Source organism: Megalobrama amblycephala, linkage group LG2 (assembly GCF_018812025.1).
Source record: "Megalobrama amblycephala isolate DHTTF-2021 linkage group LG2, ASM1881202v1, whole genome shotgun sequence".
In the NCBI taxonomy this organism is placed as follows: Eukaryota; Metazoa; Chordata; class Actinopteri; order Cypriniformes; family Xenocyprididae; genus Megalobrama; species Megalobrama amblycephala.
In genome coordinates, this window is record NC_063045.1 from 20,583,212 (window position 1) to 20,608,439 (window position 25,228).

A 25,228-nucleotide genomic window follows, 5' to 3' on the forward strand; every position below is an offset into this window, starting at 1 on the left:
CTCTCCCATGCTTTGTGTAAAGCGAGATTGGGGTTGCTGACATGCACCGAGCGGATGCGTTTCACCTGTTCGCCAGATTCCTTTCCCAGCCATTTAGTTATGAGGTCTAATTCTTGGGTTGCTGTGAGGTGAACTTCATGAGCTGCACTGGTGAACGAAGAATACCATGACCGATAATTCTCGGGCTTATCATCAAATTGATACAGTCCTGAATTACAAAGGTCCCGTCGTGCTAAATACTGTGCCAAAGGCTCTGCCTGAGGTGGCGTGCTAACTGGAGGAATGTATCTAGGAACATTGATACATGAACATGATTTAGCATGCATGTTCATGATGGGGCTTCTGACTTCAGACTTCATCGCACCTGCAGACAGATCAGGTAGGTTTGTTGCGGGTAAGTGCATACTATCAGCTTTCTCAGACTTTGGCTTATTGATAAACTGTGCATGTGAAATGTCTCTCACAGGTGGACTCCATGTTATGAAGCTGTTATGTGAATCAGCGTGGGATGGAGGAGCGACAGGTAAGGCTGATAAGATTGGAGAGGGAGAATGACTCTGAAGGTTCATTTGAGAATTGACATATTCACTGGTACGTTCAATTTTAACTTTCTCTGATTCAGATCTTCCTCTTTCAACTGCAGCATACATTGATAGTTCAGCATCTTCCAGCACTTGCGCCTCCACTGCGGCTGCATCAGCTTCTCTATGTAGCGTTAACACTTCCAACTCAGTGTCTATTATTACTTTTTCCAGCTGATTTTGAACTTCCCTTGCAGCCTTTTCCATTTTCAGTTTAGCCTCTTTGCTAGCATGTGACGCTCACACTTTGGCGGCCTCAGCTCTGGCCCGGGCGTGAGCTGCACTCGCAGACGACGTGGATGACTTGCCACTTCTAGCGCTGCACACAGCTGCTTGTTGCCATCTTAACCACATTAAACATCAAACGGTGCCTTTTCACTGTAGTGTTCTCGTGCAGTGTTGAAACTCTGACTAAACACCAAGTTAAACCGTAGCCAATGAAGACAGAATCGTAGTAAGGTTGATCATTTACTGTCACTCTTAGTCACTGACATGTTGCGGTGAAAACTGTAATAAAACAATACAACAATATTCAATGTCTATGTCTTGATTAATCATACAATTATAAATGTCTGCAACAAACAATCACAGCTATAGTAGCAGCTATAATGGTTATTAGCATCACAGTTAGCTTGTTTTTAACAACTTATCAAACATTATCTTTTTAACAAATATATTACAAATATATAATCTTAAACATGTCTAATGTCACATAGATGAACTTACGGCATTGCCTCTATGATGGATTAGAGTGGATGCAATGGATTGTTAGAGAGAGCACACCATGACTGTACAATGTTTTCATGTAGAACCAGGAAGTACTCAGAGGAAGTGACTAAACAGGCAGTGACATCATCAAGTAACAAATAGTATTAATTTTACAAATAAGGTAGATAAACAGAAAAGTAATTATGAACTTCTTATTTTACCTGAGAATATGCATCAACAAAAATAAAGCAGATATTTAAAAGTTACATTCCTTAAAGGGCAACACATTGGTTATTTAAAAAAAATTAATAAATATAAAGCAAGATGCCCCATTGAAATATGTGAGGTGTAAAGTTTATTTAAACTGCAAAAGTAAAGTATACATTAAAATTATTGTGACAGATATGAAGGGGGAGGATAATGTATACGTGTGTCAGGGTTTTTGACTTCCGCAAAGGATGCACCTGTATCCACGCTCATGACTCCTCGGGAAGCTTCCTCACTCCTCGTTCCTCGCCTCCTCGCGGTGCAGTTAGAGAATTGAGATGTCAAGATGGCTGTGTTCGATTGGTTTCTAGGTCATAGGATAGAGGACAGAGGAGCGAGGAAACGAGGAGGGATATTGAGAATCACCCAAGGAACTTTGCTGCCGTACCATGGGTGCAGCAGGTGCAATGATATTACGCAGCGCCTGTGACCCCCTGCTTGCACGGGGAGCGTGCCTTGCAACTATGGAGACATTTGTGAGAGACGCTGCGTAATATCATTGCGCCTGCTGCACCCATGATACGGCAGCAAAGTTCCTTGATTATTACTCCAGAATGAGAATATAGTTCCTAGCCATAACGGCCTAGAAAATCACAACTTTTCATTTTCCGTCAGTCTTAGTACTCAATGTAACTACAGAAGAGTCAAGTTTTAAATAGGAAAAATATCAAAACTCTTTAGTCATTTTTGAGCAAGATGCTAATGGTCTAATCAGATTCAATGATATGCTAAGCTATGCTAAAAGTGGTACCGGCAGACCCGGAGATCGGCTGAATGGATTCGAAAACGGTAAAACTCAACTGTTGAACTCTAGTGGAGTGTTCCTTTAAATGAACAAATTGATAAAAATTAAATAAGCTAGTGACTCCTACACCCATGTTTGAACTGTCACCATTGGTGTATAACGCAACAAGGCTTGCTGAAGTCAACAGAATTTAATAAAAGACCTACTCTAAATATCAGAAATTTTGATCTGTTTATGACAAAGGATTATTTTAGGTTGTAAAATGTCATGTGGTGTGACTCCCCCAAAACTTAAAGATGTTTATAAATTAATACAGTTTTATCACATGATGTTTCATTAAATCATTAAATTAACTTTTATTGAGAATGGTGTAAAGGTTTTCCAATGGTGTGTAAACCATATGAGATCAACAAATACTTTTCTTTAAATTTGAAATGTGTTTTAAACAAGATTTGTCATTGACTCAACTGGGAAAAGTAAAGCCTAAAACTGAACTTGATGCTAGTGGGTAGTTAACTGCCACTCCCTGACAAAGAGTGGGTAAAAAAGGCTTCATAAAAGGAAGGAAATAAGATCATCTGTTTTCCCGGTCAACTTCAGACGTTGACAGCACTTTTGCAACAGTGCTCAAATTCTTTATAACTGGAGAAATCTGCAACATGTAAGTATACATGTAATTGTTTTAAAAATGGTCAAATTAACATTTCCTTATCCATGTTATAACTTTGAACAAATACAATTCATGTAGGAGTTATCTATTGTTAAAGATAAATGATTGGAAATGAATGTGTGCCTGTTTCTCTGCATTTTTTATTATTATTATTATTATTCTGGACAACCAAGTAAATTATTTTCAAAGTTAAAGCATGGACTTCAGACTCATATCACTGATCCTACTTATACACATTTCAGGTAAGATTGTTGTGTTAATGGATTATATCTTATCAAAATGTATTTCTATATACTACAGACATTTTAGACATGAAGGAGAGTTGCCTCACTGCTGTTATAGTGTCTCATGTGGTTTGTCATATGAGGATCTTTCTTTCATCAGTGCAAACGTTTTAGTCTGAGTGTTAACTTTTCATCAGGCTGTCTATCATTGGACCTTCTCTCTGTGACCTGTGAAGATGTTTGTGCTCTGAGGGAAAACACTGTGCAGCTGAGATGTTCTTATTCTGAAATCAACATCAAAACTGTGTTCTGGTTCAGCCGGAAACAGAGTTCAAACTGGAGAAAGAAAGATGAACCTGAAGATTTGACTACTCAGGACGGGTGAAGCAGGAGGCCACAAATGACCATTCAACACTCTCAATTTCAGACCTGAGAGAGAGAGATTCTGGAGAATATCAGCTCATGTTCATCATGAAGGATGGAGTTAAACATCTCGGCTCAGTCGCTGTCAATCTAACAGTCAGAGGTGAAACTGAGTCTAGATTCTGGTCAGTTCAGCTGTTTTCATTTGTCATGTGATGAAGTGTTTCTTAATTTTACTTTAATTCAGACCTGCAGGTGAGGATGAATCCTGCAACTACAGACCAGACAGATCAGAGAGTGATGCCTGTAGTGACCTGTGATTCTTCCTGTGATTTCACGTCCAGACCGCAGAATTACTACTGGAAACAAAATGGAAAATATTTATATTTAGGAGATAATATATACAGAGGCACTAGTTTTCAAACCAATGGAGCTGGCAGTTACTCCTGTTCTCTTACTCTAGACCATAAGATTTCCTCCTCTCCTGTGTGTGAGTGACACTTGATATGTTTATTTAATGAACAATAATATAATATCAGTGTTCATACATGAGTATATGTGGACACGTTTAAAGGTTTTTTCATATGAATGTTCATTATGAAAATTCTTTGCAATTTGTCTTTTCAAATCAAAGTGTGCCATTTAAGACATGGTGCCAGTCCCAATACCCACACTTGTAGACGCTGCACTTGATCCCTTGTCTGTTTGCATGATGTTTCTTCTTATTTTGTGACAAACATTCATCTTGGTGTAAACAGGCCCTAATTTGGTCTTAATTATGACTTTCACGGCAGGATTCTGTGTCTCTTTCAGGTATTTCTAAGGATCTCTGCTGGGATGTGACTTACACCTCTAGAAGAGTCTGTGCTTTGATGGGATCAACAGTAGACATTTCCTGCACATACTCACATCCCTCTGGTCATACTGTAAATAAAACATTCTGGCATTATGGCCAATCTAATGATTTCAAGGATCTGCGTGAGGAGCGTCAGTTTGCTGGTCGTGTGGAGTATGTGGGGAACACACTGAGAATCAAAGAGCTCAAGATGAACGACTCTGGAGAATATCGATTCAGGATCATCACTGACAGAACAGGAATAACATACTCTGGAACACCTGGAGTCATTCTTACTGTTACAGGTAAGAATGATGATGAATTTGATCATGAATTTCCAGGTATTCAGATTTTATTGATTTTAATGCCACTAATTATGGTCAACTGTTCACTAGCAAAAACTACAGTGCCATTATATAGAAGTTTTTGTTTTACATATTATTTTGTTTTTGTAATGTTAAGCTAAGTTTAACACTCCATCTTACTTGAATTCTGTTTTTCAGATACAATGGTGACAAGCAGCCCAGACATTATATCAGAGGGACAGGAAGTGATATTAAGCTGTTCAACTAAATGCACTCTGAACGACAAACACACTTACATCTGGTACAAGAACGGACGGCAGGTAACGGATGGATTCACTAAAGACAACAAGCTGTACCTGGACTCAGTCAGCGATGAAGAGCTTCAAGAGTATTCCTGTTCTGTAGGAGGTAACACATCTCTCATGATACATGTGCTCCAGTGTGAAATGATCTCTTGATATTTAATCAGTGTTTTTTAATATCATGTGCATTTCTTGTGTTTGAGTGTATCTGAACTTTTCTTATGCTAGAATTCCAGATCTCTCCAAGTCCCACAGCATTCAGCCAATATACAGTCATTCTGCTGGTGTTTTTACCTCAGTTTCTCATAATAGCAGCTCTGTGGATGTGGTGAGTAAAACATCCAGTGAAATTCACAACTGCATGACGTTCAGTTAATGAAATGAATTCAGATTATAAGAATGTGAATTATGATTCAACAGGTTTTTCTTCAGAATGCATCTACTCTCAAAACCAAACTGAAAACAAAATTGAAGGTGAGAAATTATGTATATAGAGAATCTACTCTAAGAGATGCAATGACAAAAACAAAATGTTTTTAATATCTTTCTGTTTGTCTGAACACTTATCAAAGTCTGTTCAGTCTGCATAATTAAATACAAGACATTATAGGTTTTAGCTTTTTTCTGCTTCTGCTTAATTTAAAGGCCCGTGCACACCAGGAACGATAACTATAAAGATAACTATAACGATAACTATTATTTGCGTCCACACCAACATACGATAATGGTCTGTTTATCCTAAGCTCATTCGCTGCAGTTTTAAAGTGTGTACATGTTTTTCTGTTCTTGTTGCATTTTCGTGGCTTTAACCAGCAGATGTCCTCAGCATACTATGTTTCGAGTGAATAGCTAGTGAATAGCTAGCAAACAGTGTAACATAAAATTACCTCAGGTATCCAGAGTTATTTTGACAAAATTGTCTTGCTTCCTTTTGAAGTTGCAGTGAAAAAGAATAGTTGTTTTGCTCAGAAATGTAACAACTGTTAACAAGACCTCACAGTGAGGTGGTGTGTGTGTGCGTCCTAAATAGTCCAGGTAATGAGCTACAGCTGGGTGTGGTGATTAGTGTGGAGTGTGCATGTGACTGGCAGGGAGGATGATGGGAAATGGAGTCCGGAACTGATTGGATTCATGAATTGGATTCGTAAATGTTTTATTTTGCTACAAAAAAGGAAATGTTGGTTTTTACTGGTATTGGTAAGAATTTTTGTTAGTTTTCCCTTTTGTTAGTTGTTTACAGTAGGTGTGCTGAAGTTTGTCATTGACTGAAGTTTAAACAAGCCCATGGTAAGCATTCAGCACTTTTTTATTTTTGTTTTTTGGGTGGTTATTTTGTTTTGTGAGGGTTTTATTCTGCTTATTTAGTTACTTTTTAATGTCCGTGGTAAGCTGGTAATGACGTAAAGCACTGTAAAATGATGTCTGTGGGGTGTCAATATTTGTTGTTAAGATGTCTGTTAATGGCATGAAACATTGAAGGTCCAGACTTCAGGGACGTCCCAGCTAACAGAATTTTGTTATAAGAACATTCTCCAAATATTCAGTGTTGGTTCTGGGAACGTAAACAATGTCTAGTTTTCTTGACGTTAGAGGAACGTTTTTATAAGGTATGATGTACCTTAAATGTTCTTTCAACTTAATTTTGATTTAAAATTCAACATTCTAGGAACATTGATTTGTAACATTCCAAGAACATGAAAATGTCCAGTTTCCTTAATGTTAGTAGAATGTTATTTAAAGGTTAGTATGATGTTCCTGAAACATTCTTTCAATCATTCAAACACCTGCTGTGAACAAGCACTGAAAGAAAGAGAAGAACACAAACTACAACTTTCTTCAGCCACAGCCTTAGATGAACTGAAGATAAAAGACATTAAATCTCTGAAGATCTCTGTTTAAACAACTTCACAAACAGCATTACCAGCTTCACTTATTACTAACCAGACTCACTTTATTTCTGTCACACATCTAGAGCAGTTCTTATTGAGTTCTGTCAGGACCACTATCGTCAAATATGATTGATAATGCATAGAGTTTGTATTTGCGGTATGGTTCTGTTCTGGGCAAGAACTCCCTGCGCATCCATGCAGCCTAGTATGGATAAGAGCAGGGAAAGCAGCAATAAAGCCCTTAGGGTAAACAGAACAGGACCAACATATGCAGATATCATTAAATGTTATAATTTAACATGTACACATATTTCAAGAATTAGTCTGATTCAGGGGAATAATAAGGCCAATCCTGACTGAAGAGAGGAGGAGCTGGGGATGGAGGAGGGTAATTTGCTCCTGAGAAATGCAATAGCTGCTGATAATACTGAGGAGCTTATATATAGATGCTGTGATAGGCGTTGTATTCCTATAGGTAGACATAATTCACCTGGGAGTCAGCTGATGTGAGCTTGACTGACGTGACCTGCCAGAACTGACGCGAATGCTGGATAATTAAAGGTGCCCAAGAATGCTTTTTCACAAGATGTAATATAAGTCTAAGGTGTCCCCTGAATGTGTCTGTGAAGTTTCAGCTCAAAATACCCCATAGATTTTTTTTAATTAATTTTTTTAACTGCCTATTTTGGGGCATCATTAACTATGCACTGATGTTTTCAGCGCGCCGCCCCTTTAATTCGCATGCTCCCTGCCACATGAGCTCTCGATTATATTACAGCACATTTACAAAGTTCACACAGCTAATATAACCCTCAAATGGATCTTTACAAGATGTTCGTCATGCATGCTGTATGCATGCTTCGAATTATGTGAGTAAAGTATTTATTTTGATGTTTATATTTGATTCTCTATGAGTTTGAGGCTGTGCTCCGTGGCTAACGGCTAATGCTACACTGTTGGAGAGATTTATAAAGAATGAAGTTGTGTTTATGAATTATACAGACTGCAAGTGTTTAAAAATGAAAATAGCGACGACTCTTGTCTCTGTGAATTCAATAAGAAACAATGGTAACTTTAATCTCATTTAACAGTACATTAGCAACATGTTAACGAAACATTTAGAAAGACAATTTACAACTATAACTAAAAATATCATGATATCATGGATCATGTCAGTTATTATTGCTCCATCTGCCATTTTCACTGTTGTTCTTGCTTACCTAGTCTGTTGATTCACCTGTGCAGATCCAGACGTTACTGGCTGCCCTTGTCTAATGCCTTTCATAATGTTGGGAACATGGGCTGGCATATGCAAATATTGGGGGGTACACCCCGACTGTTACGTAACAGTCGGTGTTATGTTGAGATCCGCGTGTTTTCCGGAAGTCTTTTAAACAAATGAGATTTACATAAGAAAGAGAAAGCAATGGAGTTTGAAACTCAATGTATGTCTTTTCCATGTACTGAACTCTTGTTATTCAACTATGCCGAGGTAAATTCAAATTTTGAATCTAGGGCACCTTTAACAGAAATTTAGTTGTTGATGTCTTATTGAAAATGTCTAGTTTGAGGTCACCGTCATGGAGATCGGTGTTTGTTTTAGTTGAGCTCTTGACCCTTGGCTTTTATTGAGTTGCTTTTTATCAGCAATTGCAGGTGTTTCCAGAAAACATTTCTGCATAAAGCAGGTCAACATGTCTGTTTCGATAACAGACAAGTGACTACATTAAAGTGGTTTGAATAACTACTTTTTCTGTAGTTTTGCTTACTTTAGGAATTGAAATGGTATATAAGAAGCAAGTAATAAACTCAAATGTTGTGACCAAAACCATTTGTAACACTGCTGGGTCATTCTGTGTCAGATTAACCAGATTTCAGATACTTCCTCGGCTAAAATGTTTTATTTTGTTAATATGTTAAAATTAATGCTTTAAAGGTCCCGTTCTTCGTGATCCCATGTTTCAAACTTTAGTTAGTGTGTAATGTTGTTGTTAGAGTATAAATAAAATCTGTAAAATTTTAAAGCTCAAAGTTCAATGCCAAGCGAGATATTTTATTTAACAGAAGTCGCCTACATCGAACGGCCAGTTTGGACTACATCCCTCTACTTCCTTCTTTAATGACGTCACTAAAACAGTTTTTTGACTAACCTCCGCCCACAGGAATACACAAGAGTTGCGTTTGTAGAGTGTGTTTGTCGCCATGTCGTCGAAACGCTGTTATTTTCATCCCGCAGTCCAATCACCGGGTCTGATTCCGGCTCAAATTGATTGGGTAAAATTAAAGACATGTTTACAATAACACTGAGCGCGTGCATCTTCACGTTATGGTAAGAGGCGTGACCTTTCCGGGCAAGATGCGCTCAGAGCTGTCGAATCACAACACAGGAACCGCTGGCACAATCAGAACTCGTTACGTATTTCTGAAGGAGGGACTTCATAGAACAAGGAAGTCATCAGCCCGTTTTTATGACAGTGGAAACAGCGGTATACAGATAAGTAAATTATGTGAAAAATACTGTGTTTTTTTACACGCGAAACATGAACACATGTTATATTGCACACTATAAACACAATCAAAGCTTCAAAAAACCACGAAAAACGGGACCTTTAATTTTGAGATTTCTTTTCCCCATCAGTTTAACGCGTTAAAGGTGCCCTTGAGTGATTTGAAAAAACATTTTAAATTGTTCCCTGATATCTACATAGAGGGTATGTGGCTTTTTTATGGCCGAAAATTGTCCAGATATGGTTTTACAGCTCCATTTATAACCCCACAAATAGCCCCTAGAATGAAAAGGTCTGTTTTTGCCTTATTTGGAAGGCTCATGAATAGTAATATGGTGCTCCGCTCTGATTGGCTGTTTCACTGTTCGGCTCCTTCCAGTAGCTCACACTGATAGCGAACAAATCTGTACTGTACGGCGTGAACGATGGAGAGTTTTGGTATTCAACCTTATATGTTTGAGCCTGTTTCTGACGAAGATGCAGATGTAGAGGAACAACCAATTTTGTTGCGATTGGCCATAGACGTTTCTGAGTGGTAAGTTAGTCTTTATTTTCAGTATGCACCTGCAAAACGTAACTGTTACGTCAATGGAACTAGCATATAGCGTTAACTTTACACTATAACTCATAACGTCAGTATTTGCAACTTTGTTTTTAGCATTGTAAAAAAAAATAATTGTAATAATGTGTCGCTGTATGGTTTTACAATGATAGCTTCTTCACTTTGCAATAACAACTCTAAACAACGAACGAAAATTTGTTTCTAATATATTGACATTACCGATATGATTTTAAATTTGATTTATTTAGCCAACCAAAGTAAAGCATAGAAGACATTCCAAAAAAGCAGTGTCATGTTTACTACTCAGCTGCCGTAGTGTGATTACGATTTAGCTATTAGTAACAAAAACTTACATCGTCTATAAATATCTTTTTCCACAGGTGTACGCATACAAGTCATACAAGTTCTCAAAAATAAAAATATTTGAAAAAAAGTGACTAAATGTCTTGTCAAATGACTATCGTTTCAGTTTGAACGGTGTAGAAAGTTAGCTAGAAGGATCGAGTATCTGTAGCTATCTGTAAGCAAATAAACTAACATAGTTAGCTTCGGTGTAATGTGTTGTTGGTTAAATATAGGTCAAATTATAATTATATCCGACAAAAGAGAATTGGCATATGTATCTACGGTTATGTTATAGATTTATATAACAAAGACAGTAATAAATTTTAACCTCACCGTTAATAGTAGTTACGTAAACTTTGCTATTTGTTACTGTACTAGCATCTTGCATTAGATCTAGACAACACTGGGTACATGGTCGTTAATGTTGTTAGCTCACTAAGAAACTTTACATTTAATCAGAAATAGTTTCTACAGCCAAGATGTGGATAAAAGCACTACTTACTGCTTGCGGGAATATAGTTGGAATTACCCCTTTCTTCAGTGTCAAACGCTGAGCGAAGCCTGCTTGATATTGTCCCAGGTTAGAAAAGCTGTCCGTGGTGAAATGGGCAGAGCAAACTAACAACTTTGAGTTAAATTGTTCCGGTATCCGGTTATAGATAAACATCAGCCATGCCTTTTGACAGTTTTTTTCTGGAGGAAGACTATGAAAAGTTTTCACATCCCCTTCACAGCCTGGAACATAACATTTATTTCCATGATCTGCCATTTTCGCTGTTATCCTCGCTTGGCTTGTTTCTTCACTCTGCTTGCAGAACTTCCGATGATTCCGCTGGGCGGTTCCGCCTGGCCTGGATCATGAGCATATGCAAATATTGGGGGCGGAGTCCCCGACTGTTACGTAACAGTCGGTGTTATGTTGAGATTCGCCTGTTCTCCGGATGTATTTTAAACAAATGAGGTTTATATAAGAAGGAGGAAACAATGGGGTTTGAAACTCAGTGCATGTCTTTTCCATGTACTGAACTCTTGTTATTCAACTATGCTAAGGAAAATTCAATTTTTGATTCGAGGGCACCTTTAAAAATATTTAACGCATTTAATGCAGCATCCATTGTTTTTCTGTCATCTTTTGGCTGCAGTATATGATCAAGTTATAATTCATTCAAGCTATTAAACCATGCAACCACAACTGTTGTGCTGTCTGTGGAGCAGCTCTTTGTGAACTAACACCCAAAACACATGCACAGAATACTGCTACACACAGCGCTGCATTGAGTTCTCTTAAAGACTAAACAAGGACTGAACGGACGATAACACACAAAATGATGTCAAAATTCCCATTTTATGTCAAAAGTTTCCTCGTGAGTGCAATCTTAAATGAGTTAAAATAACTTAAAGTGACAGGAGCCTAATAAACCTGCTGCTGTCTGTGTTATTTATGTTATTCAAAGAACAAAAGACAATGAGAAATTCACCCACTGCTCTTGACTGAATAACTTTTGTAGCTTTAATAAGGATTGATCTATATTCAATTTATAATGTATGTGTCACATTCAGAAGAGCACGAGGAATATTCAACACTGGAATTGAAGAATCAACAGGAATACTTGGGAATAAACAGAAGGAAAAGATTCAACTGGTAACTCCTAACAGTCTTTGTTCTCTTTTGCAGGACAGGAAATGGATAAAGTGTGACTGGCATGAAATCCAAAGAAGGCAAAGATGACGATTCCCACAGGGAGAAGGTGAGTGAGTCAGTTAAATCATATACTTGTAAATGTGATGAGACCAGACAACGTAGTGATGATGTACAGAGTTCTTAATGACCAGAGACAGGTGCAGGCGGGTAATATTCCGAGGATTGGGAATGAGTGGGAGGAGCTGAGGAATCTGGCGCTGGCATAGAGGATGACTTTGTGAGAGTATGCAGTGAAGACTGTGTAGTGTTTGATTATTCAATTCCTGTATATTTACAAGTTAGACCTAATCTTAAAGCACTGTTTACAAGGTTACATGAGTCAAAAACAAAACCTTTTTTGTGCATTTTAGCAGGGCAGGTAAAAATCTGAACATTGATTGCTTCCAATTATAATGTAATGTTGAATGGCTGTAATTAATGGCTAAAATTGAGGGGAAAAAATCCATTTAATAGTGACATCATTATCAGTACTAGTATCAGTGATACTGGCCTTCATTCATGCTCAGTAAAAATATGCAATTAAACAAACATTTAAAATATACCTTCTTTATGTTGTTTATATTGGAGATTCAGTGTGAAGTATTACTATATATATATATATATATATATATATATATATATATATATATATATACACTTTAATATTAATTACAGAAAAATGTGTGATTAATTACAACACTAATTTAATACTTCTTGAGGTACATGCATCCAAACTTTGGGGGAAGAAAACATGAAAAGTACTTTTTCCCATGTTTGAACTGTCAGCATTGGTGTATAACGCAACAAGGCTTGCTGAAGTCAACAGATTTTAGTAAAAGACCTACTTATCTCTAAATATCAGAAATTTTGATCTGTTTATGACAAAGGATTGGGTAACACTTTACTTGAAGGAGTGTGCATAAGACTGACATGACACCTTCATAATCTTGACATGACACATGTCATGAATATGAAGGAGGTTTTATGCATGTTTATGACAACTGTCATGAAATGTCATTCGCTCAATTATGTCATTTTTAATGCAAAGATGACATTGTTTGAGATGTCTTTGTTACGACAACTTGACATAAACCAACACATCATAACCTGTCAGTGTCTTTGTCATGACAACTTGACATTAGCAAAACATCATAACCTGTCATAAACATGACATAGCAGATTAATTATCAAACTTAAAAAACTACTTAGCTTTATGGGTTAACATTACTTTACATTATTTTGGTAACACTTCAGTATAGAGAACACATATATAAATGATTAACTATGACTTTTCCTCCAATAAACTCTTAATTTACTGCTTATTATAGTTAATTGTTAGGTTTAGGTATTGGGTAGGATTAAATCAACAAATACTTTTCTTTAAATTTGAAATGTGCTTTAAACAAGATTTGTCATTGACTCAATAGTAAAAGTAAAGCCTAAAAGTGAACTTGATGCTAGTGGGTAGTTAACTGCCGCTGACCGACAACAAGTGGGTAAAAAGTTTTTTTTTTTTTCCGAAAAGGGAAGGAAATAAGATCATCTGTTTGCCTGGTCAACTTTTGACACTGATAACACTTTTGCAACAGTGCTCAAATTCTTCATAACTGGAGAAATCTGCAACTTGTAAGTATACATGTAATTGTTTTAAGAATTGTCAAATTAAGATTTCGTTAACCATGTTATAACTTTAAACAAATACAATTCATGTAGGAGTTATTGAGATGATTTTAAAATAATGTGTGCCTCTCTCTACATTTTTTTTTATTCTGGACAAACAAGTAAATTATTTTCAAAGTTAAAGCATGGACTTCAGACTCATATCACTAATCCTACTTATACACATTTCAGGTAAGATTGTTGTGTTAATGGATTATAGTGTATCAATGTCTTATCAAAATGTATTTCTATATACTACAGACATTTTAGACATGAAGGAGAGTTGCCTCACTGCTGTTATAGTGTCTCATGTGGTTTGTCATATGAGGATCTTTCTTTCATCAGTGCAAACGTTTTAGTCTGAGTGTTAACTTTTCATCAGGCTGTCTATCATTGGACCTTCTCTCTGTGACCTGTGAAGATGTTTGTGCTCTGAGGGAAAACACTGTGCAGCTGAGATGTTCTTATTCTGAAATCAGCATCAAAACTGTGTTCTGGTTCAGCCGGAAACAGAGTTCAAACTGGAGAAAGAAAGATGAACCTGAAGATTTGACTTTAGACTCGGACTACTCAGGACGGGTGAAGCAGAGGGTCACAAACCACCATTCAACACTCACAATTTCAGACCTGAGAGAGAGAGACTCTGGAGAATATCAACTCATGATCATCATGAAGGATGGAGTTAAATGTCTCGGCTCAGTCGCTGTCAATCTAACAGTCACAGGTGAAACTGAGTCTAGATTCCGGTCAGTTCAGCTGTTTTCATTTGTCATGTGGTGAAGTGTTTCTTAATTTTTACTTTAATTCAGACTTGCAGGTAAGGATGATTCCTGCAACTACAGACCCGAGAGATCAGAGAGTAAAACTGACCTGTGGTTCTTCCTGTGATTTGCCATCCAGACCACAGAATTATTTCTGGAAACAAAATGGACAATATTATTTGCAATATTCAGGAGATAATATATACAGAAGCATTATTGTACCCAATGAAGCTGGCAGTTACTCCTGTTCTCTTACTCCAGACCATAAGATTTCCTCCTCTCCTGTGTGTGAGTGACACTTGATATGTTTATTTAATGAACAATAGTATAACATCAGTGTTTATACATGAGCATATGTGGACACGTTTAAAGTTTTTTTTTCCATATGAATGTTCATTATGAAAATTCTTTGAAATTTTTCTGTTCAAATCAAAGTGTGCAATTTAAGACATGGTGCCAGTCCCTATACACACACTTGTAGATGTTGCACTTGACCGTTCATCTGTTTGCATGATGTTTCTTCTTATTTTGTGACAAACATTCATCTTGGTGTAAACAGGCCCTAATTAGGTCTTAATTATGACTTTCACAGCAGGATTCTGTGTCTCTTTCAGGTATTTCTAAGAGTGGCTGCTGGGATGTGACTTACTCCTCTAGAAGAGTCTGTGCTTTGATGGGATCAACAGTAGACATTTCCTGCACATACTCACATCCCTCTGGTTATACTGTAAATAAAACATTCTGGCATTACGGTCGGCCCGGTGACTTCAAGGATCTGCGTGAGAAGCATCAGTTTGCTGGTCGTGTGGAGTATGTGGGGAACACACTGAGAATCAAAGAGCTCAAGATCAGCGACTCTGGAGAATATCGATTCAGGATCATCTCTGACAGAACAGGAGGAAAATACTCTGGAACACCTGGAGTCATTCTTACTGTTACAGGTAACAGCTTATTCAAAATTGAGTTAAAAATGTTTCCTGTATAATTTTTAATAGGCTTTTGTTTTCAGATACGATGGTGACAAGCAGCCCAAACATTATATCAGAGGGACAGGAAGTGATATTAAGCTGTTCAACTAAATGCACTCTGAACAACAAACACACTTACATCTGGTACAAGAACAGACGGCAGGTAACGGATGGATTCACTAAAGACAACAAGCTGTACCTGGACTCAGTCAGTGATGAAGAGCTTCAAGAGTATTCCTGTGCTGTAGGAGGTAACACATCTCTCATGATACATGTGCTTCAGTGTGAAATGATCACCGAATTCAGGTGATGTACTTGATATTTAGTTAGTGTTTTAATGTCATAAGTGTATTTCTCATGTTTTGTGTGTCTGAAACTCGTGTCTTATACTAGAAATCCAGATCACCCCAAATCAAGCGGAGAGCACAGCTTTACGGAACACCGTAATCACACTGTCCGTGATTCTGGTTCTTGCACTCATAGGAGTCCTGTGGTATAGGTGAACATTTGTTATTATTATGTATTCTATTTTCCCCTGAATTCCATTTGTAATATTTGTCAAGAGAAATATTATCTCCGTATCTTTGAATATAAGCAACTGGGCTTTCTCATGGGCTTTGCAAATGCTACCGTTGTCCTTTACAAAAATTATTATTTTTTTTTTTTTGACATGATGAATTTTAAACAGGAGGAGAAGGAATAATCCATCTCAGCAGCATGAGGAGAGAAATTATGATGTACAGGTGAGAGCATCTGAACAAACTGATTATTTGACACATATATTTTGTGTTCTGTCACTGATATTTTGTATTCTGCCTCAACTCTCAGTCAGGTTCTGTTACACTGTATGATAATGCTGAAGCCTTATCTACAGTCTGCAAACAGGACGTAAAGGATCAGGACGTTCATTATTCAACTGTTAATTTCAAGCAGTCTCACATAAAGGACTCATCTTTGGCACCTACTGCTGTGCATTCAACCTCAGATGATGTTCATTATGCCTCTGTGAAGTTCAGCTAACACTCAGTTTAGACCCGCCATAAAAAAAAAAAAAAACTACTGACCAATTCAACTGTTGTTGTCTGCTGCCATATTGTCAAATGTCTATTGATGTCATTTGTGTAGTGTAAAACATAATTTTACTGAAATTAAACAAATATGGAACATTTTGTAAAGTGACTGAATAGGTGTACATAGGTGTGTTTCTCCTGAATTAAAATAAATATATGCTGTTCTTCAACCTTGTTCATCAAAACATTCTTGAAAATAGTAACTATTATGGTTTTGGCTCTATTTTTCTTCAAATAAATGCTTGGTGCACATAATCTTTTCAAAAACATGGTACTTTTTGAATGGTAGTGTATATTCATTATGACACATAAATCTACAAGTTGTTGTCATGATCACCAGTTGAAGTGCTCTGGTTAGCCACCAGAGGTCACTCCACCCCGGACCATGGTTACATTTATAGAACTTCATTTCCCATGATCCCTTGGTCCTGGACTCCTCTTCTCTGTTCATTGCACACAGCTGTTTTGATTTACGTTATTAGTTTCTGCCTATTTATACCTGGTTTGTTGCTGTTTGTTTTTTTGAGGTTTTGGTTAATGTTACCTGCACGTCTAAGCACTTGCTCTGGTTTGTTTTCTTGTTTCTTGTGGGCTGTTTTTTTCATGGATTTCGACCCTTTTCCTAGCTTTGTACTACTCTGGTTATTCCTAAATAAAAGCTGCAATTGGATCTTACTTTCAAGTCTCAGAGCACCGTGATAGTTGTTTTTGAGTTGCGATTTTTCTTTCTATGACAGAAAAAGGGAAGGAAATGAAGTGGCTAAACTATGACAGACTTATTCCAGTTACAAAACTATAATGTTGAACTCTATAACAAATTGTATAAACAGATACCGTATTAAGCAGTACAGAAATTATTAAATGAAAATGTCTTTGTATTTGACAAATACAGCATTTAATTCATTTCATCTTTGAAGGATAATGAAGTTGTGCCAACTTTGTGTTCTCTTTATGTTATGATTTCTTTATTCTTGTATTAGTACATGTAACAGTTCGTATATACGGGAAGAAGGAGGCGGGAACCAGTGAACATTTAACAAACTTTAATACCAAAATAAACAAAGAACAAAACGAAAGTAATGCCGGCAGACCCTCGCAGACGTCTGCCGACCACACAAACATAATAAAACATAAAATAATATCCAGGCCTGGTCCTCTCTTGTCCTTCACTGTCGTCGCTCCTCCTTTTATGCCTCCGGAGCTCCTCTGTGAGAGACTCGAGGCCGGTGCGCCTCGCAGGTGATGCTCATTATCACTCGCCTCACCGGCCGCGCGCCGTTCGCTCACTGCTCTCGCCTGCCCTGCTCGTCACATACCCCCATCGCCCCTAACAGGCCGGGGGGTACTCCCGAGACTGCGCTCTACTCCCCCCCCCAGGGCCTGTCTCGGCGGCCGCAGCACATGTGGGTAAGGACAGATGAGATGAGAGAAATGAGACGGAAGCAAGAGGAGCGACAGGACGAGAGAGGGGAGAGAGGAAAAAGAGAGAGAGAAAAAAAATTCTTGGTCCGGTTCCCAGACACACTGCCGCTTGGTCCTCAGCCAGCCGGGAGGCTCTTCCTCGCGGTGCCATGTGATGGTACTGGACGCTCCGTGGACGGCTCGATCCTCCTCCGCCCCCTGGCAGCCGGCGATGGCTCCTCCGACTGAGGGCAGCCGGCAGCGAGTCCCCCGTTCCCTGCTCCTCCCCTTCATGGCGGACGGCAGCAGGCCCCGGACCACGGTGAACGGCGGCGACTCCTCCGCTCCCTCTTGGACGGCAGCCACCCCACCTCGTCCCAGGGGCACGGCACCGAGCTCTTCGTCCCACCTGTCACTATGCTCCAGCACCACCGCCTCGGACAGCCTCTCGCTGTCTTCACACTCCTGCGCTGCCCGAACTCTGCAGCACCGCGATCCCCCTCAGCAGGGACGGCTCTCCGACAGCATGTCCTTCCTTCCTCCCGGGTTTCGGCACCAATGTAACACAGTTCATATATACGGGAAGAAGGAGGCGGGAACCGGCGAACATTTAATAAACTTTAATACCAAAATAAACAAAGAACAAAACGAAAGTAATGCCGGCAGACCCTCACGGACATCTGCCGACCACACAAACATAATAAAACATAAAATAATATCCAGGCCTGGTCCTCGTGATCTTTCTTCTGAGACAAATTCTTCTGCAATTCAGAATGGCAGCACAGCTGAAGGTTTGTTTGATCTGCACCCTCTACTGTACAGGCGTGAATTTGCATTTCCTTCAGTCCGAGGCTTATTATATACTTTACTTTTGTTTTTTGAAAGGGGCTTTACATTTGCCAATAGTAGAACTTATGGGGTTTTTTTTGTTTTTTTTGTTTTTTTACAAAAACAAGCAAGCCCATTCTAGGAGAGAAAAGTAATGCAAAAGTACAGTGACATATTACTTTCCATAAAAAGTAACTAATACAATTAGTTACTTTTTTAGGGAGTAAAAAAAAAGTTTTATTGTACCACATTATTTTTAAAAGTAACTTTCACCAATACTGCCTCTGGTGGGCAGGAGGTTCAGGGTTAAATCAGGGTCAACATCAGTTAGAGGTGGTGAAATATCTGTAAGGGTTTATTAATGTGTCATATATTGGTTTTCCCCAAATCATCTTCAGGAGAAAAGGGAAGGAAATAATTTCTGAATTTGTCTCATTTACAACACTTTCCATTAACACATGACTTTATGCACTCAAGATTCAGAACGTTACAGATTATAGTAACAGATTAATGAATCTACAATCCAATAGATGTTTCTTTTCTTTTCTTTGTTCTCCAGGACAAGCAATATTGTTTTGTGCCTTGTGTTGTACTAAATTTATGCAGACTGAGAGCATGGCGTTCAGACCTTTACTTATCATACTGCTGCACTTTCCAGGTAAGAGTATTATTGTGTGCAATCAGATTAGATTTGTTGTTTGCCAAATTAATTAAAATGCATGAAGCATTTCACTACACATTTCCATGGAAGAGAATTACAGTACTTCTTACTTGTTTATGCTTGTACTTTATGCAGTGTCATTGGACTGCAGTCATATATGCTGTAAAAGGGTGAGCTGTTTAAGCTCATTGTATGAAATGCTTGAATCTACACATTTGTGTATGGCCATCTGATCAGCGAAGGTTTTAAACTAAACAATGTTAAATAATGCAAATGAATGCCTGTGCATCTTCCCCACTGCAGTAGCAGTTTCAAATGATACAATGTTTGAATAGCGTTCTTCTTAAAATGTTAACACATTTTGTTTTTATATTGTATGTTTATATTTGTCAACACACTTTTTTTCTTCATTTTTATATACTATATTTTATCATTATAATATTTTATTCACAATAATATTTTATCATTATTTATCAGAATGATCAGTAGAGTTCAGTGTATCAAATGGTAATAAAATAAAGCTATTTCTTGCAGATGAATACATATTAAGTGTGTGCGTAATCTTCCTTATTGATTAGTGCTGGCTTCTTGATAATTCATAATGTCAGACTGTGTGTCTAGTACATTATACCCCCCACATCTTTTGAGCAATAGGTTGGAGTATATAAAAATGAAAAATTAACATTCATCAATCAGTACTTTTTACTTTTAATACTTAAGTACATTGAAAATCAAATACTTTTGTACTTTTACTCAAGTAAAATTGAAAAGGAGTACTTAATACCTTCTTGAAGTAATAATTTATTAGGGTATCTGTACTTTTTTTTTCAAGTACTTTATTTGTGTACTTCATCCAGCAGCATTTTAAAGATGCAATATGTAAGATTTTCACTTTAATAAAGCATGAAAATACCCCAATATGTTTGCAGATATTTAGTCAAGTCAAGTCAAGTCTTGCTGTTTATGTGTTCCTCCTTGGGGTAGTTTTGGTTTGTGTTTTGTTTATTTCTTAATAAAAGCCCATCATCTGCACCTTTGAGTCCTCACTCTTTCCATCCAAACTGTTGTTACTGTAAACTTGTACGGAAAATAAGTTATTCCAAAAAAATTCATAATCCCATTCTAAAAGGTTCGGAGCTAGTTCATCCAATGCCGTCAATCATTACACAATAGTATATAAACTGCTTGCCTCACTACTGTGACAGTTCTTTCATGCGCATTCAACTCACTGTTTTTAAAGCTTGTGGTTGTGGTGGCAGCCACTGCATTTCCAGTTTGTCTTTTTTAATTCTGAATGTTTGTTCCCAGATGAGACTTATTTAATAGCTCAGTTAGCAAGCCAAATCTGTTTATCTTCATAATATTCAAATTAAATGAACTTCTGGACTGAAGTACCTCTCAATAATGGCAAAGTTTTCTTGTTCAGGCTCTCTGACACTGGACCTCCAGCCTGTGACCTGTAGCCAAGAGAGTATTTGTGCTGTGAAGGGGTCTCAGGTGACACTGAAGTGCTCTTACTCCTACGTCAACATCAAAACTGTGTTCTGGTTCAGCCAAAAACAAAGTCCAAACTGGAGAAATAACAGCGAACCTGAAGATTTGACTTTAGACTCAGACTACTCAGGAAGAGTAAAGCCAATCATTGGTAGTTACCATTCAGAGCTCATAATTTCAGACCTGAGAGAGAGAGACTCTGGAGAATATCAGCTCATGTTCATCATGAAGGATGGAATTAAACGTCTCGGCTCAGTCGCTGTCAATCTAACAGTCACAGGTGAAACTGTCAATTCAGCTGTTTTTATTTGTCATGTGATGAAGCATTTCTTAATTTTTACTTTAATTCAGACCTGCAGGTGAGGATGAATCCTGCAACTACAGACCGGAGAGATCAGAGAGTAAAACTGACCTGTGATTCTTCCTGCACCTCTGGAGATTGGTATTATTATTACTGGATGAAGGATGGACAGTATTTCACAAGTACAAGCTCTCGCAACATATATCTGTCACTGAACAGAGATCTTGGCAGCCTCTCCTGTGCTCTTGATCAAACACATCATTTCTCTTCTCTGTGTGAGTGTCAAATAATACAAACAGTGATGGAACTTTGTTCATCCATGTGTAAATTTACACAAATTTTAAAGTAAGTGTGAGTTTTACATGTTAATCTCCGACTCTTTCAGGTGTTTCTAAGGATCGCTGCTGGGATGTGACTTACACCTCTAGAAGAGTCTGTGCTTTGATGGGATCAACAGTAGACATTTCCTGCACATACTCACATCCCTCTGGTCATACTGTAAATGAAACATTCTGGCATTACGTTCAGTCTGGTGACTTCAAGGATCTGCGTGAGGAGCGTCAGTTTGCTGGTCGTGTGGAGTATGTGGGGAACACACTGAGAATCAAAGAGCTTAAGATCAGCGACTCTGGAGAACATCGATTCAGGATCATCACTGACACAACAAGAGGAAAATACTCTGGAACACCTGGAGTCATTCTTACTGTTACAGGTAACTGATGATGATGAATTTGATAAGATTTTAATGACACTGATGTCAGCAAACTGTTCACAGACAAAGACTATGACTTCAGTTTATAAAGTTTTATTTTCCATGTCAGTCAAAATCAATGTTAGGACCAGCTTGAAGTAATACAGTTCTGGTTTCAGATACGATGGTGACAAGCAGTCCAGACATTATATCAGAGGGACAGGAAGTGATATTAAGCTGTTCAACTAAATGCACTCTGAGCGACAAACACACTTACATCTGGTACAAGAACGGACGGCAGGTAACGGATGGATTCACTAAAGACAACAAGCTGTACCTGGACTCAGTCAGCGATGAAGAGCTTCAAGAGTATTCCTGTGCTGTAGGAGGTAACACATCTCTCATGATACATGTGATTCAGTGTGAAATGATCGCTGAATTCAGATGGTTTCTCTCATAGTCATGATTCACTTCTTTGTGTTGTGAAGATCCAGTGGACAGCACAGCGTTCAGCCATTATACAGTCATTCTGCTGGTGTTTTTACCTCAGTTTCTCCTAATAGCAGCTCTGTGGATGTGGTGAGTAAAACATCCAGGGAAATTCAACTGCATGACGTTCAGTTAATGAAATTAATTCAGATGATAAGAATGTGAATTATGATTCAACAGGTTTTTCATCAGAATTCGTCTACCCTCAAAAACAAACTAAAAACAAATTGAAGGTGAGGAATTATTTTTATATATGTTTATGCTTAAGACATACAATAATACACAAATGTATATAATGTCTTTCTATTTGTCTGTCTCAGACTCTGATGTCCCACATCTGTTCATCTGCTGTCTGTCCATCAGAGCTGGTGGAGTGATGTCACTGTGAGATCATCACCTAGCAACAGTCAGAACTGTCAACATCAGTGATACAGTGATGTCATATACAGTGACTTTTCAATCACTGCTCAATCTGCATAATCAAACAAAACTACAGTTAAACTACTGTCCAGGTTTTAGCCATCCATTCCTTTCCTCCTCCTATAAAGATTGTTAATGAATCCATCTTTATAATGGGTGCTTATGTTCCGTCTTTTTTTTCCGTCATGATTTCTTTATTCTTGTATTAGCACAGATTTCATATTTTATATTTCAATAGAAGAACTTTAACCACAGTAATGATGCCTGTTAATGTGGAAAACAATTGTATTATTGTGGAAAGCAATTGATCTGTGCTTAACTGTGAAGACAGTGCCACCTTCTGGTCATAAATAAATATATAAATCTGCCCTATAACTAGTTCATTTGGCCTAAAGTCATAGGTTTGTGAGCTGTAACGGTGGTTTACCCCAAAATTACATTATTCAGATTGGGCGCCAGACAGTTTAAATAAACTGACAAACAATTTTTATTTTCTGATAACCCTTATGGAAAAACAAAACAAAAAAACCCATAACATAATTGGGTAAGTTACTCTAAAAAAGTAATTAATTACTAGCTACAAAGTACATCCTCAACAGTGTAATTACATTACTGTACTAATTACTCTTTCTAAGAACTATTCCATTACTTATTAATAACTTTCTAAATCCCATATCAACCTCAGTTGAACAATATAAAGATAGACATGAACTGCTCTTTTAATTTTTTTTAAATAATATAAAATTGCATAAATTATTCTTGAAATGACCAAAGTATTTAAAGGCAGAAGGCTACATTACACTGTAAAATTTTAATGTTAAATCCACTATTGTTTTATATAGAATTGCTGTATAGTCTATACAGTACACTGTTAGACCTTGCCAGGTTTTTTTTACAGTAAAATACTGGTAACACTGTTGATTGTACAGTTATTTACTGTAATCTACTGTAAGTTACTGTAAAGATACCATGAACTATAATTAAAACTCGTTACTCCTTTTCATTCACAAAAACCGACTGCCTCAAATTGTCCAACTGCCATTTAAATTCACAAACTAATATTTATTATATGCTAATAATGTGAGTATATTATCATTATGAACTTATTTCATTAGAGTTCTCTAAAAACATTTTAGATAAAGAGATTTTCAGTGCATCAGCAACTATACATTTGTAGCGTAAGTATGGCCCAAACATAAACTCCAGCCCTCTAAGTCCTGCCCTGATTGTGTTTATTTGTGCCATTGTAATTTGTTTATTTGTTCCTGTTTTATTACTGTCTGTTTGTCTTTATATTTATTTAAATACTAATACTTGTAATAAATTGTAGTCTGCCTCAACCCAGATTCCACTCCAAAGTATATTTTAGAATGAGCTCATCCCCAAAATGGCTTAATTATAGTAGAGATGAAGAAAGGCAACTGGTATATTGTTTATCATTTAGGTTGATCACATCCTGATCAAATGGTCATCAATTGTAGAATGGGAATGGGTGTGGGACACAGAGAACCATCTCAGACAATGAGGTGTCACAACTTATTAACATACAGACCACAGCTGGTAAAACATGAGAAACTACATTTACATGAAGAGTGGTAAACTGTAACAGGATAAAAGGTTTGAGATTTGGATGTTCTGGGTTCATTCCGACTCCAATGATCCCAAGGTGCTATGTGTACTTTGTCACTGCTACACTGCAATAAACTTCATCAAGATCTTCAAAGTCCTCATCATTTTTTCTTACATACTTTTTTTTTTTTTTTTTTTTTTTGTGATGGGGCCAGTGATCATTTTTGCAGGGCAAATAAGAAATCTAAACCAGAATGAAGATGTAGAAAAGCTCCTTTGTGTTGAGCCCTTTAAATATAGGGAGTCCCTTTCAAGACCTGCCTCTTTTGTTATAAAATAAAGTTTAGTTATGGGGAAAAAATAAAATAATGTCAAAACTCTGGGCCCACCAGGAATTTCACTTGGCCCACCCTACATCTCAAAGCTGGAGCCGGGCCTGGCGTCCACACGCCATTATTCCACAACGCAGACATTCGGACCTTATCCACACACAAATAATTCAACAGAGCATCTTCATGACTCAACGGCCTCGCTTGCCCTTCTGACTTCTCCAAACGCTGCTTCAAAATTCATAACCAGACTCTCACTTCTGCTTTTCTGCTTCCTCTTTTTCTCTTTTCTTTTACCCCTGAATCAACAAAACCACACCTTTTTTTGTTACCATATTTAGTTTTTCTTTTGTCCAAATTCTAATAGTAACTATTTTGAAAGTGAGTAGATTTCATTTTGTTGTTAGGGTGAATTCGGGTAATCTGGGACATTTTTTGCAATTTTGATTCTGCGATTTATTTTGATATCTATCTAACACTTTAGATCAACACATTAGGCTTTTCTGAAATCCCTAAGATGTTTTCTTACCACACCAGAAGAAAGAAAGCAGATATTATACCCAAAGGAGACATGCCACACCTATTAATGTTTTTGTGCCAAAA

At 37.5% G+C, this 25,228-nt stretch overlaps 2 protein-coding genes across 6 annotated transcripts; both read left to right on the plus strand.

Annotated features, from left to right (window-relative positions):
• Nucleotides 1-2,841: 2,841 nt before the first annotated feature.
• Nucleotides 2,842-17,117, plus strand: LOC125252559 (sialoadhesin-like). Of its 4 annotated transcripts, XM_048165970.1 has the most exons (10): nt 11,992-12,051; nt 13,510-13,610; nt 13,767-13,835; nt 14,026-14,367; nt 14,453-14,692; nt 15,019-15,345; nt 15,414-15,623; nt 15,766-15,871; nt 16,061-16,115; nt 16,201-17,117. In XM_048165970.1, the coding sequence occupies exons 3-10, from the start codon at nt 13,790-13,792 to the stop codon at nt 16,390-16,392; spliced, it is 1,518 nt and encodes a 505-aa protein (XP_048021927.1). In that variant the 5' UTR covers nt 11,992-12,051; nt 13,510-13,610; nt 13,767-13,789; the 3' UTR covers nt 16,393-17,117. The 4 variants fall into 4 exon arrangements, with proteins under 4 accessions (XP_048021945.1, XP_048021936.1, XP_048021927.1 ...); XM_048165979.1 differs by lacking the exons at nt 11,992-12,051; nt 13,510-13,610; nt 13,767-13,835; nt 14,026-14,367; nt 14,453-14,692 and adding exons at nt 2,896-2,962; nt 3,145-3,213; nt 3,393-3,721; nt 3,806-4,048; XM_048165988.1 differs by lacking the exons at nt 11,992-12,051; nt 13,510-13,610; nt 13,767-13,835; nt 14,026-14,367; nt 14,453-14,692 and adding exons at nt 2,842-2,962; nt 3,393-3,721; nt 3,806-4,048.
• Nucleotides 17,118-19,096: 1,979 nt separating this feature from the next.
• On the plus strand, nt 19,097-23,102 carry LOC125252581 (sialoadhesin-like). Of its 2 annotated transcripts, none has more exons than XR_007181247.1 (8): nt 19,097-19,329; nt 20,759-21,106; nt 21,178-21,402; nt 21,513-21,839; nt 21,998-22,119; nt 22,307-22,397; nt 22,488-22,540; nt 22,628-23,102. XR_007181247.1 is itself a non-coding variant. In XM_048166008.1 (8 exons), the coding sequence occupies exons 1-7, from the start codon at nt 19,182-19,184 to the stop codon at nt 22,525-22,527; spliced, it is 1,389 nt and encodes a 462-aa protein (XP_048021965.1). In that variant the 5' UTR covers nt 19,097-19,181; the 3' UTR covers nt 22,528-22,540; nt 22,628-23,102. The 2 variants fall into 2 exon arrangements, 1 of the variants encoding a protein (XP_048021965.1); XM_048166008.1 differs by having other exon boundaries at nt 21,998-22,207.
• The last annotated feature ends 2,126 nt before the right edge of the window (nt 23,103-25,228 follow it).

What these genes read in the sequence shown, in the direction of transcription:
- LOC125252581 (XM_048166008.1), top strand. Translation starts at nt 19,182, where the DNA reads ATGAATCTACAATCCAATAGATGTTTCTTTTCTTTTCTTTGTTCTCCA. An exon ending in GTATTCCTGTGCTGTAGGAG is followed by an intron (nt 22,208 to 22,306) that starts GTAACACATCTC and finishes TGTGTTGTGAAG; the next exon opens with ATCCAGTGGACAGCACAGCG. An exon ending in ATAGCAGCTCTGTGGATGTG is followed by an intron (nt 22,398 to 22,487) that starts GTGAGTAAAACA and finishes ATGATTCAACAG; the next exon opens with GTTTTTCATCAGAATTCGTC.
- LOC125252559 (XM_048165970.1), top strand. Translation starts at nt 13,790, where the DNA reads ATGGACTTCAGACTCATATCACTAATCCTACTTATACACATTTCAG. An exon ending in GATTTCCTCCTCTCCTGTGT is followed by an intron (nt 14,693 to 15,018) that starts GTGAGTGACACT and finishes TGTCTCTTTCAG; the next exon opens with GTATTTCTAAGAGTGGCTGC. An exon ending in AGTCATTCTTACTGTTACAG is followed by an intron (nt 15,346 to 15,413) that starts GTAACAGCTTAT and finishes TTTTGTTTTCAG; the next exon opens with ATACGATGGTGACAAGCAGC.